Below are 13,586 nucleotides of genomic sequence, written 5' to 3' on the forward strand. Positions count from 1 at the left end.
TATATAGCGAGGTTGGGCAGTTACTCGGTGTCTTAGATCTACTGATGTGCCCTTGTCTTATGACCCTTGTTCTGACACACACATGCCTTTCTCACAAAGGATTCTCTCTTCTCTCTTTCTTGCCTCTCTATCCCCCAAAGTGAACTCTCTTGTCTTGTTCTCATTCAAAATTGGCTTGAGATAACAATATTTCACCCTCTCCAAGAGCAGAGGAGCATGGCCCCATACCTCTTTAGGAAACTACACCCTCTTAAGCTGGCATGTGTCTGCCCAGTATCCCTTCAAGTCAACTATTGATTTTATTTAAAACCTGATATAAGGCTTTTAAATATGACTCCTAGTATTTAATGACGATGCAAAATATACATAGAGTATGCATGGGAAAATGCGAACAAGGGTCATCTCAAAGCTTGAAATGGAAGGCCACCCTTGTTGCTCTTCAAGATGCCAACTTTAAGGGTGGCCTTCAAGTTGAAGACCTTGTTCAAAATTAGACCTTCAAATCCCATCCTCATATCAATGTAAGACTTTTTCAACATTCCCTTCCTTGCTTTCATAACAATAGTAGTCCATATAAATTGATAAGAAATACCTTGTGTATTGGGTTGAACCACTCACTTAGAGGTTTCTCTTATCAAAGGGTCAATTTTAATGGCCTATGTTCACACAACCACCAAAATTCCACTTTGATGGCAACCTAGTTTTCTCCTTAGCCTCCCTATGGTAGACCAAATTTTATGCAAGGCTTTCTTTTGCAACCTAATCTTTTGAACTTCTTGTGCACCTTTGGAAGGCCTGTGCAGCCAAAGCTAGGCCCACTGCCATCTCATCAAATGTATCTCGTGCCTCCATTCCTTGCAGCCCTCGTCTATAAGTGCAGCCAAGCTGGCAACCATCGATCCCTCTCTTTGGGCTTCCATTAGAACCCAAATAGCGTCCATTATAATCCTGCAAAGTACTCTCTCCAGGAGGGGCCATGAACTTAGAAGCTCTAGCTTTCCTTTCCTTGCTTTCATAACAATAGTAGTCCATACAAATTGATAAGGAATACCTTGTGTATTGTGTTGAACCACTCACCTAGAGGTTTCTCTTATCAAAGGGTCAATTTTACTGGCCTATGTTCACACAACCACCAAAATTCCACTTTGATGGCAACCTAGTTCTCTCCTTAGCCTTCCCTATGGTAGACCAAATTTTATGCAAGGCTTTCTTTTGCAACCTAATCTTTTTTGGGAACTTCCTGTGCAGCCCAAGCTGGGCCCACTGCCATCTCATCAAATGCATCTCGTGCCTCCATTCCTTGCAGCCCTCGTCTATAAGTGCAGCCAAGCTGGCAACCATCGATCCCTCTCTTTGGGCTTCCATTAGAACCCAAATAGCATCCATTATAATCCTGCAAAGTACTCTTTCGTCCACGAGGGCCATGAGGCAGAACTTAGAAGCCATAGCTCCTAACTTCTAAGGTGATTTGGACAACATTTATTATCAAGTTAATGGACGGCATTTATGGTCAACTCTATGAAATGACATCGTCTGTGCAAGCAGTGGAGGCTTCCTGCGGTCGCGGGAAAACGTAAGTCTGCGCAGCGAAGATCCACTGCATGTACCTACATTGGGGTCTCCTGTGAAGAGCTATGAAATACCGAACCATTGCCATAGCAGAAGCTGGTGCTGGGCCCTCGCTCAGCCTTTTCACTTCTTTGGGCTTCGTCTTTAGATCTCCACTGTGGCGGTTCCCGGAAAGCTTCTTCGCACAGCAACCAAAAGGGCATGCAACCGAATCCCCCTCGCAAAATGTACATTAGATGTGATTGCATCACGCAATGTACTTCCCATGGCTCCCTTGCAATCTACTCATCTTTACCTGGCAATGTGCCTCCTTTTAGCTGCACTGGTGTAGCTCTTTTACACAAAGCATCTTGTCCCTTTTTCGAGTCAAAAGCAACTCAGCTCATTTTGTTATCTTGATGATCTTCAATTCGGCTCCTCTTGAAGAAGTTTGGTGCTGCATTCACGATCCGGTTAAGGAGTTTTCAGAATTCAAAGATCCTCTTCCTGGGAAATCTACAAAGTCAGAGCATAGAGTGTGCAAAGCCGCTTGGTTACAGACTTCTTTATGCATGATGTGATGTACTTTTGATCGAGACCTGCTTTTTTCCAAGAAATTATCTTCAATAGTTTGAGTGCTCACATTTTGGATCTAGCCTGCTTTGGTGAGCTCCTGCAATGTGCCCACATTTCCTCTCTAACACGGCAAGGAAGTTTGGTCATCGGGATTTTGAATGCACTGGGGATCATAGTGGCTTCCTTGCACATAGCCAGCTGGTCTGCACTGGATCAGCTTATTCAGATCTGTTTTTGGGGAGTTGATGCTAAGCAATGGGGAACTGTTGCAGCACTGATGGATTTAAACCTGAAAAGCCCTTGCCTAATCGCCCAAATCAACAAGGTGAGGGCAGGGGTGGAGTCCCTAAAGTCATCTCACATACGAAGCTTTCCTCACGAGGGGAAGTGAGCATTGACGATAAGTACTATCTTGGAAGAGAGCTTGGTCGTGGTGAATTTGGCATCACCTACCTTTGCACAGATCGAGAAACAGAAGATGTGTTGGCCTGCAAGTCTATCTCAAAGGGGAAGCTGAGGACGCCCATAGATATTGAAGATGTACGAAGAGAGGTGGACATTATGAGGCATCTCCCTAAGCATTCAAATATTGTCACTTTAGAAGGTGTTTATGAGGATGACAATGCTGTGCATCTTGTCATGGAACTTTGTGAAGGTGGAGAATTGTTTGATCGTATTGTAGCACGAGGGCACTACAGTGAAAGAGCAGCAGCTGCAGTCATGCGCACCATTCTTGAAGTCGTCCAGGTTTCCTTTGAAAGATAACCTTTTCCATTAAGTGTGTACAGCCTCTGTTGTTTTCACTTGTAGTTTGGGACATACGACGAGATTGGAAAGCTACATTTTGATTGAGGAGACCGTTGTTTAGGTTTACAGAAGTGGGAAGCAGATCTAGTTCAGAACTTACTGCTGTTTTGAGTTTTTTTTGTTGGCTGTCCATCTGAATGTGAGATATGTGGATTTGCACTATTTCCCTCTGCACATTATGATCACGCATATATTTTGTCTATTTTAAAATCTTGAAATATGAGAAATCCAAGTCCGCTATGCAAAGTTGTTGCTGCTTATTTGTACTATGCCTAGAAAGTTTTACAATGTTTCCTGGCTATTTTTGGCCTTTTTGCTCAAAATGCTGGTGCGTTTAGGATAGATTGGCATACCCTGCATTGTGCATGCACGTGTACTTGAAATTAGTTTATTTGCTAATATTTTTAGGCTCACATTGGATCGAGGGTCGGCAAAGATTTATGCATTATACCATGTAAGGTGAGCAGGACCTATGTATCGGCCAAAGGGAGCACATTGCTATTTGCAACCACCTTCACAGATATATTAATTTCTCTGCCAGGATGAGGTTGTTGAGTAGTTAGAGGCTGCATGGCACATTGAGGTACTAGCACTTAGCATGTAGCCAAGCCTTTTGGTTTCTGTTTGAAAGACTATTATGCAGGATTTGTCCGTTGACTTGGTGGGATGTAAGACAGCGACTTATTTTTTGCAGGTCTGCCACAAGCATGGGGTCATGCACAGGGACCTAAAGCCAGAGAATTTCTTGTTTGCAAACAAGAAAGAAAATTCATCCTTGAAGGCGATTGATTTTGGATTATCAGTCTTTTTCAAACCAGGTAAGAAAGTGACACAGATTTGGATTTTCACATGTAAAAAATTTGAATTTATCCAGAGAAAATACCTTCATTGTCTAAGGATTTTTTGGGAATATCCACAAATTGTCACGATCATACATATCTTGGCTCTCATTGTGTTAAACTGAAGCGCATGCTGCATGTGCAGGGGAAAAGTTTACTGAAATTGTAGGAAGTCCATATTACATGGCCCCAGAGGTCTTAAAGCGAAACTATGGTCAAGAAGTTGATGTATGGAGCGCTGGAGTTATCCTTTACATACTTTTATGTGGAGTCCCTCCTTTTTGGGCAGGTGAAAGAGTAGTCAGATAATTTTCTTAGTTAGTTATGATATCATTATGGTAGTTAGAAAAGATTGTTTGATTCCAGGTTTAACAATTTGCAGAGACGGAGCAATTAGTAGCTCAGGCCATCTTACGTGGGAACGTTGATTTTAAGAGGGACCCTTGGCCAAACGTATCAGAGAATGCTAAGGCACTAGTACACCAAATGCTGGAACCAGACCCAAATAGAAGACTGACGGCTCAACAAGTTCTTGGTATGCCAATTTCAAGTTGTGTAGTGTACACATGTTCAAGCAACACTTCAGTTTCTGATGTTCTGTAACTTTCTCTGCAGATCATCCATGGCTTGTTAATGCTAAGAAAGTTCCAGATGTTCCTCTTGGTGATGCAGTACGGTCTCGTCTCAAGCAATTTTCCGCCATGAACAAACTCAAGAAAAGGGCATTAAGAGTAAGGATTTTGCCTACAATCTGCCTTACTACGACATTGTGCAAGATCTGTACGAGAAAGTTTTGCATGTTCAAAGGCTGCTGCTTTGGTAATGAGAGGTTTTCAAAAGGCTTCTTCTGGGGCTTCCTATTTAATGAAGCTTTTAAGTCCTTCACAAGCTGTAGATTCTGACAGTAGTTGTTTGAGTTATGCAGTCAATCTAAGTGCTTAATTCTATTTCTTTTTGTGTACCTAATATCTAAGTAGCTCTATACCACATTTATATTTTTCTTTACAGATTTTGAGCTTACTAAGCTTATTTATAAGTATGTGCAAGTGTCAAAGATGTAGTAGACAAGGGTGAATCGGGTGATGATCTCGTCTACAACTGTGAGCAAACCTCCTCTCGGGACTAGCCAGCCAATGGATCTTGGATCTATCGCAACACATCTCCTTGGAATCAACCGCCTACGTGTACTGCCGGCGGCGAACATGTCTTGCTGCAAATCCTGTAGTGTAGCGTGCCAGAGTAGTGAGAAGGTGAAGTGCTAAAGAGAGGAATAGAGATCGCTGGGGATCTGCAAGTGAGAGAGAAACTCTATTGCATTAAACGCTAGAGAGAGGAGCCAACACACAGAAACGTTAGAGAGAGAGGGTGCCCAAACGTTGGAAGCTCTGGATACAACTGATACGACCAAAAACACTAAAAGAATGGCTGCCTATATTGGTGCATGAAAAATATGCCTCACCTCCAGGCCAAACCCCACGACTAAGAAATACAGGCCTAGCTGCTAATAAATGTGTGAAGTCACTTTAGTGACATTCTGTCCACATTTTTAGCAGGAAAAATGCATAGCATTGAGTCTCTGACCCCGGGAAAACTAGGAATAAGGGTCCCACCTCATGCCAACCTACCGGGTAGGCAACACCGTGGAATGCACGGCTAAGAAAGTACATCCACCTCAGGTACACCCGGGCAAAGCCACAAAACAACCTCACTCCCTGATCTACTCTTGGGAGATATTGGAGCCACCACCAGACAAAGATCTGAAACTCTCAACACCCCCTCTCAGCTCCTGGATGGGGAACCAATCGAAGGGAACTGGCATGAGAGGATAATGTGGCCTATGGTAGAGGTTTGGTGAAGATATCAACAGGGTTGTCGGACGTCCGAACATACTCTAGTCAAATAGAGCCATTTTGGTCTTCTCACGAACGTAATCGTACTGTATCTCTATGTGCTTGGTCCGAGCATGAAAAACCGGGTACCTCGCAATGGCTATTCAACTTGGTTGTCCGAGTAGATCGTGGTCATCCGCCGTTGTGGCGAGCTAATCTCTGAAAGTAGCCTCCGTAATCACAATGACTCACATGTAGCAGTGCAAACAAGCCTGTATTCCACCTCTGTGGATGATAAGAGAACTATAGGTTGTTTCTTACTGTTCCATGAAACTGCTCGAGCCAAAAGAAAAGGTATAACATGTAGTCGATCGTCGTCTATCTGGAGCCCACCCCAATGTGAATCAGTCCATCCTCGAAGGATGACCCTGGAGTCCGCATGAAAAATGCCTAACTATGATTGCAAATTTTTTTGTAGAGTCCGAAGAGCCTTCTCCGTATGTGATTCGGCAGGTCTGTGCATGAAAGAGCTGAGAAGTTCCCAGGGGGCGTTGAGTACCTAAATAAGAGATCCTACCAGCTTCCGATACTTCATAGCTTCTGCAACATCTGAGGGTCATAGTGTGACAAAAACAAGTTGGGATTCATAGGAGATGAGATAGGCTTACACTCAGACATACCAAATACTTCCAAAAACTCTTGTACAAAGCGCTATTGAAAGCGAAAGATGTCCCTGCTTTGTGTGCCATATCTCCAATCTCGTCAGTTGGGCTACATTGATTGGGCTCGATGGGATGGTATGATCTCCAAGCAAGTTGATATCTTTCATCTCAAACTCCTTAGGCACGGTCTCCATAGTACTACGGATTTGCTCAATATGGCTACCTTTAATCGCAAGATCATACCATCCCATCGAGCCCAATCAATGTAGCCCAACTGACGCCCTTTGGATTCTGTCACAAATGCATTCCATACAAGTGGCTGTCTCGCTACCTCCTCTACACAAGATGGGTTTCAAATCAAAGCAAAGTGCAATCCTTTTTGAATTTGCAGCAAGCGGCACATAAATGGTGACAAATGAGACATATCCACAAGTGCGTCTGTAAAGATGAAGCTGATGGTCAGGCGCAAAGCATTGACATTATCCATAGATCAGTGACAAAGCATGGTGCAGAAATTGTTTCTAAGGCTCCACTCTAGGAAACAATCCGCGGACTATGAGCTCGACAAGCAATGCCTTACTCTGCATCTTTGGATCATTAATCCACAAGGCTTCTTTCTCTTTAGGCAATGTAATTGTATCCCAATGAATGCGTGGTTGTGTGTTAGTAGATCCATCTAAGCCCTCCACAGAAAGTTGTGCACTGGGCGCCTTAACCGTGCCTTGATGCCAGAGTGAAGAGTTATGCAAGATGTGGTGAACCAAGCTGTCGCAAGAAGAACCTGATTCACCACAAGGGCTCTACCAACCAAAGACAAATGCAAGGAAGACCAATGGCAAAGTTCCCTCTTGATAGACTGTAAAACTGACTCAAACTGCTACTCAACTGGCACATTAGCACCAACATGCAAACCCAAATATCTGCAATTCTGTCCTCTAGGTAGCCAAGCGAAATCATCCTCCACACCCCCTTGGCAGTCCTCATAAACTCCTACTAGGAAACCAAAAGACTTGTGCCAATTGATGAGAGCACCATTGGCCAAGCAAAAGAACCTGAGGGCATCCCTTAGACTGTCCAAGGTGGGTGTGTCATAGCGCACAAAGAGCATAGTGTCATATGCATACTTCTGATCCAACAAATTTGGCAAGACATCCAAAGGCATAGCAAGACCTCTCAAATGTGGAGTCTTGTGGTGCAAGAAGAATGTTTCATCCTATCCGCTTTGGATATCCATGTCGATTGAAGCGTGATAAGCGAATTCGGATTTCTCAGTCTTAATGTAACTAAGAGTCTCTTTGGTGTCAATCTTGTGCTCACCCAAAAACTCATCTCTTGGAAACTCCTCTAGTTGTCGGCGGATGCATCCTAAGCTCTCCTGTAACTCTCATTCTTTGTTGAATAGAGTTTGTTGCCTCTTTGTAGCTGTCTGTCAACAACCCTCAAAAGATGCAATGATGCATTAGCCAAAAAGGTCGTTGGATCTGCGGAACTAGTGTGACCAAACCTCTTGAATTGTCTGAGACAAAGGGACATCCTGTAACACCGAGTCAAGGATGCGTGCTCCTCTTCGAGGCATAGAGGAAGTCTCAAATCTCAAATGGAAGGAATCTGGGGCACGATCAGAGAGCACTATAGCAGCCCAAATTGTATCTGTCCCTCCATGAGATGTTGCCCAGATGCCAATGTAAAATCAATCCAATCGCTCCAATAAACGGCTTGACTGTCTCGTGAAGCCCCACAAAAACTATAGTGATTGTGGAGTGCGAGTCAAGGATGGGACATTATTGGCATTTGTACTAGAAACTACAAACGAGAATCTTTCCCAAGCATCTTGCTCACATGGTGCAACAAAAGGCAGAGAAGGTGGCTACATTGCACACCAATTCTCAGAAGTCTCTACATTGTTAAAATCACCCCCAACAATCCACGTATCCATAATAGGCAATACATCTACAATCTATCACCAAATCTCAATTCTTGCCTGAGGTGAAGTGGGGCCATAGATACATAGTACACTTACGAAGGAGTCATCAATTTCTAGAGTAATCCGCATCGCTTTACCATGTACCAATGTACCATGGTCACGTACACAATGCTGCCAACAAGCCCCACAGAAATGCATACACCACTGACAAAATACTACCGGCCTATTGTAGTTTCCCAAAATGTGTGAGAATCTGCAAGTAACAACTTACCGTATTTACGGTAGCTGACAACTGTCCATACATAGCTTATGCTCTTGCACAAGGAGTATATCCACATCTCGAGCTACAAGAGAGCATAATCTTTGTGAAGCAAATGCTTGGACCACTGATGCTATTATGATGCAATCCTTGGACATTCCATGTAACAATACATAAATCCATGTGACAAACAATGATGAGTCTGAAACCTCAATAACATTTATCAACCATGCCAACGGCTACAAGCTTGAAAATTAACGCCGATCCCTCTTGATCCGTGGTTGAAGCCGTAGCACAAGAGCTAAGGGTAAAGCATCCTCATCATGCGGTAGAGGTTGAAGGAGCAATCCAAGAACAAAGGAACGAGCAGTTGTAAACCAAAGGCTAAGAAGTTTGAAGAGCATCTCAATGCGATAACAACTGCAGACTTTGACCATACTCGCATAGTACAAGGGATCGTTGTGGTATGATTCGCAAACAGAACCAACGCTAAACAGTAAGTGTATGTAGCCTCTGTATGGCTTTCATACTTTGCGCGAGGCTATCAGTGTTAATGCATGATTGAAACCAGTCTAGGCTTCTATGGCTTGTAGAGTATGGTGAAGAACAAACTCTATAACTGAAGCCTTTGTCCAAGTCTCTTTTCCAACAAAAGCTCCCGAGATGGTCACTTTTCAAAATGTGTATCATATCATGTAAGTTAATTGGAGAGGATTATTAATTATTCAAATTGTATACTTTTATGTATACATTAGAGGGGGGTGGGTGTTTTTTAAATAGACCCGTAGTGTAAATGTAATATGTATATTGAGGTATTATTAATAACCTCTTGAACGCACGTGATATAGGGAGCTTTTGATAAGTGACCACCCTGGGCAAAAGCTAGTGTGAAGGAGAGCATGGGGCTTTGCCTACTACCTAGTAGAGAGCGGGCTTTCTGTGCTTGTTGCAAAATGTACAACCGTACCAATAAAGGACTTGTGGTATCCCCACTATGCTCGGCTCTAGAGACGTGCCAATTGTTATAGCATCTCAAGTGAATAGCCCAATATGTCCCAATTTATTATTTGTCTTTTAGGTATTTATTTTACTTATTTGTCAAGATTTTGGGTGGGGCAATTTGTTGAAGGGGGTACTTGGGGCCCCCAGGCTAGACTCTAGTATATAAGAAACATTTAGTCCCCATTGTATTATCATCAATTCATTGCCCAGTGATTGGTTCAACATAATCTCTCTCTCTCTCTCTCTCTCTCTCTCTCTCTCTCTCTCTCTCTCTCTGCTTCCGCATCATTGACTTTGACACCAAGCTGCTAGAGCACTAGCTATGAAGGATTGAGGTGTTAAGAGTTCAGGCATCTCTTTGGATTCGTCTAGTCGGTTCCAGTTTCTCTTAGGGGCAGATTTTAGGGCGTGAGGACTGTTTTGTGGCTGTGCCTGGCCGGTGTGAGGTTGTTTATCATGTTTAGCTCAGGTTTTCGGCTTTGCTACATGGCCAGCAAGCTCTTGTAGGCTCAGGGTATTTTTTCTAGCCTTGCTTGGTATTTTCCCATAGCCCTTGAGGGCTTCCAATTGCATATTTCCTGCTTTTCCCATTTATGAGGTCATGGGGGCTGGTGGACAGCTGGCCGACCAGCACCTTTGGGGGTATTTATGCAGGGCAGGGGCACTAGAGGGGAAGTGTGTTGGGCAGTGTGTACAGAATCCCGCGTTTCAGGCTGGTGGTTGATGACGTGGCAGGCAGTACGGAATTCCCTGAAATTGTGCTGGCTGCTTTTGGGAGGCCAGATGCTTTTACTATTTAGAACTGGATGTTTTTCCTGTACTGCTTTTGGATAGGCCTAGGGCCTTTAAATATGTGATGTGGACCAAGTCTCTGGCATGTCTCTGCGTGGGAGTGCAAAGGACAGAGTACCGACTTGTACTGTGTTGCAGCAATATAAAGAAATACCGAAAGGGGCACCAAGGTTTGGGGCCAGTGCTCTCTTGGGGTGGAACTCCGCCACTCTCCGTCTCGTGTGTCGTGCACTCTCTCAGTTCAGTTGTTTTGAAGTGTCTAAAGTCTGTTCAGCCTGTTCTTTCCATTGGCAAGTGGTGCCCTCCCATTACATGTACCTCTCTTTCTCCATTTTTCTCTTGATGCCAGGAGGAGGATTAGTCCAGGAGTGATAGCCCATGTGGAGACCGTGACAATGGTCCCATGTGCAAGAGCAGTTGGCAGTGTTAGTAGCTGTCGCAGTGTGTGTACCTCGGGTCTATCCGTTTGGCATGCCAGTTCTATGCCGGACCACCCTTGGTCACTTGTATGAGCAGCTTGTTATCAGAATAGGGAGCCTTTCCCAGATCTCTCTCTCTCTCTCTCATTCTCAGATGTCCTGACTTTTTCTACCTAAGTGATCTCTCTTCTCCACATGCGCCTCATTCATGTGTATCGCGTTGCTGGTGTTCTAGATTGGAGTCGAGGTGTCCACCTGATTACGAGCCAGTTCTTGTCTTCATTGCATCTTCCGCTGCCTCCTTTGACATGAGGTGGTGGCGGGGGAGTGTGTAGATGTTGGGGTGTCTGTGGGTGGAGGCAGAAGGGGTGGTGGTGCGGGTGAGGATGGCAAAGGTGGAAAATCGGTTTTAATGGCAGAGTGTGAGGCAGAAACTGTGGTGGTGGGTCTAGGTGCCTGAGGAGCCGGGGGTGGATCGCGGGAGGTACATGGTATATCCTGATGTGGCTGATCTGGCAGAGTATTTGAAACCTGAGAATTTGCTGGAGACACAGGCTTCTGAGGTGGTGCCCTAGGAGGCTATGATCGCCGAAAGGTATGACAGAGACTAGTACTCTGCCAGTCCTCCCGGCTCCCTGAGGTGGGGGGTGCTGGGGCTCAGATTGATGAGGAGGGTGGGTAGGGCAATCTCTCACCATGTGCCCAAAAGCATGGCACCTGAGACACTGATCTGGGTGGCCAGTGACCACTGAATGCTGCAGACGGAACTGCTCTGTGGTGGATCCGGAAGTAGAACTGTGTCCGGAAAATGCGTATCACCGAGGGCGTACACCACAGTTTTAGATTGTAGTAGTAGTAGTAGTAGTATTTTGTTCCACTTCTAGTTCTTTTCTAGTTCTTTTGTACCCAGACATGGTATTAGATTCACTATTTTGTAACTGATTGGTCTCATAGGTCATTTTGGCCTTTTGAAGACGTTAATATAACATTTCATTTCATTTCTCTCTCTCTCTCTCTCTCTCTCTCTCTCTCTCTCTCTCTCTCTCTCTCTCTCTCCCCCACTACCGGCACTCTCATCGACCGAGCACTGGAGCTACGGAAATCCAGGCGGCCATGATTGAGGAGAGGGTCTACACAACATTGACGGAGACTACAGCAGAGGATTCGAGCCATACTCTCTCGACATCCAGAGTGCAGATGAGGATGGATTCTAGTAGTAGTAGTATTTTTGTTCTAGTCTTTTTGTACCCAGACATGGTATCAGATTCACAATTTTGTAACAGTTTGGTCTCATAGGTCATTTTGGCCTTTTGAAGACGTTACTATAACATTTCATTTCATTTCTCTCTCTCTCTCTCTCTCTCTCTCTCTCTGTGGCTTTTGTCAACCCTGTGCATGCGTGCACATAATAAGAGCTTGTTTGTAAACTGCTATTTAATATACTGGTTCATATCACTTTTTTAACCTGATTGGACTCTTCTTTCTAAACAGGTGATTGCAGAACTTTTGACAGGTGAAGAAGTGGAGGGCATCAGAAGTATGTTCAACATGATGGATGTTGACAAAAAAGGTTCTGTTACTTTTGAACAGTTAAAGGCAGGCCTTTACAAGATTGGATCCCAGCTTGCTGAGGCAGAGATTCAACAATTGATGGAAGCTGTAAATACTTCACCCCTTTTGTCTTTGTACAATTATAGGATTTTGTTAATCTTATAAAGATTGTTTAGAAAGGTCTTGGTTGCTTCACAATGTTTAAGTTTGTCGATCTTTTGTTTATTGCAGGCAGATGTGAATGGAAATGGAACCCTTGATTATGGTGAATTCATTGCCATCACAGTCCACCTCCAGAGGATGGATAATGATGAGCACCTGAAAAAGGCTTTTGCTTTCTTTGATTTGAATGGTGATGGGTTCATTGACAGCGATGAGCTCCAAGAGATGCTCCAAGGTGATCTTGGGGAAGAAAGCATGGATATGATAAAAGACATCATTCAGGAAGTTGATGCAGACAAGGTTTGTGCCTGTTATCTATCCTTAACTCTTGTGCGTGCATATGCGTATGCTGATGTTAATGAACACATGAAGGCTTTTCCTTTTTTAGGATGGCAGAGGATATACCACACACGTACATTGATGTGTCATAGGCTCAGTTCAGCGTTTTGAAGACGTTAATATTATTTTTTTCTTTCTTTTACTACTTCAGGATGGAAGGATAAGCTATGACGAGTTTGCAAGCATGATGAGAACTGGCACTGACTGGAGAAAAGCTTCTAGAAACTTCTCAAGAGAGAGATATGCTAGCTTGAGCATCAATCTGGTGAAGGAGGGCTCCTTAAAGCTATGATAAAGGGGGCCCACTTTTACATCTTGCCTCTAGATTTGTTTTAATCAAGTAATCTAGCACCTAGAAAAGGCTTCGAATAGCATTCAGGTCTGAGGCCTAGCCTCTTCACATTCATTTGAATCCATGCGAGTCTCATAAAGGTTTTCTTGCCATACTTGTATATGCAGATTTAGTTTGCCTCATCCCATTTCAACAATGTGTGTATTTGTGAGGCTGTTTTGAAAAGCCAAGCAGGAGATTCAACAGGCATTGAGAGTTTTCATCGATGACGGGGCTACCCATAATGTTCTGAACAATCTGAGACGCGTAGCCAGCGCATTGTGATGGAAACGAAAGACAGTAAAATTCACCCTCAGCCCTAGGTATAGAATTTTTTGTGTGTGAATATAACGATATGGCTCCATGGTAGCAAACATCTTCGAGGAGAGAGTGATGAACAGATGACTCACTAGACTTGGCATAACCAATCCAACATGCACATGCACATCCACACATGCATGCTAGAGGACAGGGATGAAGAGATGACCCACTGAATATGCAAGACCTTGGAGCAGCAAGTTACTTTGTGTAGTGAACACACCCATC

At 44.0% G+C, this 13,586-nt stretch overlaps 1 protein-coding gene across 1 annotated transcript; it reads left to right on the plus strand.

Moving 5' to 3' along the window:
* Positions 1-1,475: 1,475 nt before the first annotated feature.
* LOC147421796 (calcium-dependent protein kinase 30-like) lies at positions 1,476-13,267 on the plus strand. Its single transcript, XM_086503587.1, has 8 exons — positions 1,476-2,871; positions 3,626-3,749; positions 3,916-4,059; positions 4,153-4,305; positions 4,386-4,501; positions 12,149-12,316; positions 12,440-12,670; positions 12,861-13,267. The coding sequence occupies exons 1-8, from the start codon at positions 2,380-2,382 to the stop codon at positions 12,999-13,001; spliced, it is 1,569 nt and encodes a 522-aa protein (XP_086359713.1). The 5' UTR covers positions 1,476-2,379; the 3' UTR covers positions 13,002-13,267.
* Positions 13,268-13,586: the final 319 nt, after the last annotated feature.

The sequence above is a fragment of the Adiantum capillus-veneris genome, chromosome 27 (genome assembly GCF_014529385.1).
Source record: "Adiantum capillus-veneris isolate H3 chromosome 27, ASM1452938v2, whole genome shotgun sequence".
Classification (NCBI taxonomy): domain Eukaryota; kingdom Viridiplantae; phylum Streptophyta; class Polypodiopsida; order Polypodiales; family Pteridaceae; genus Adiantum; species Adiantum capillus-veneris.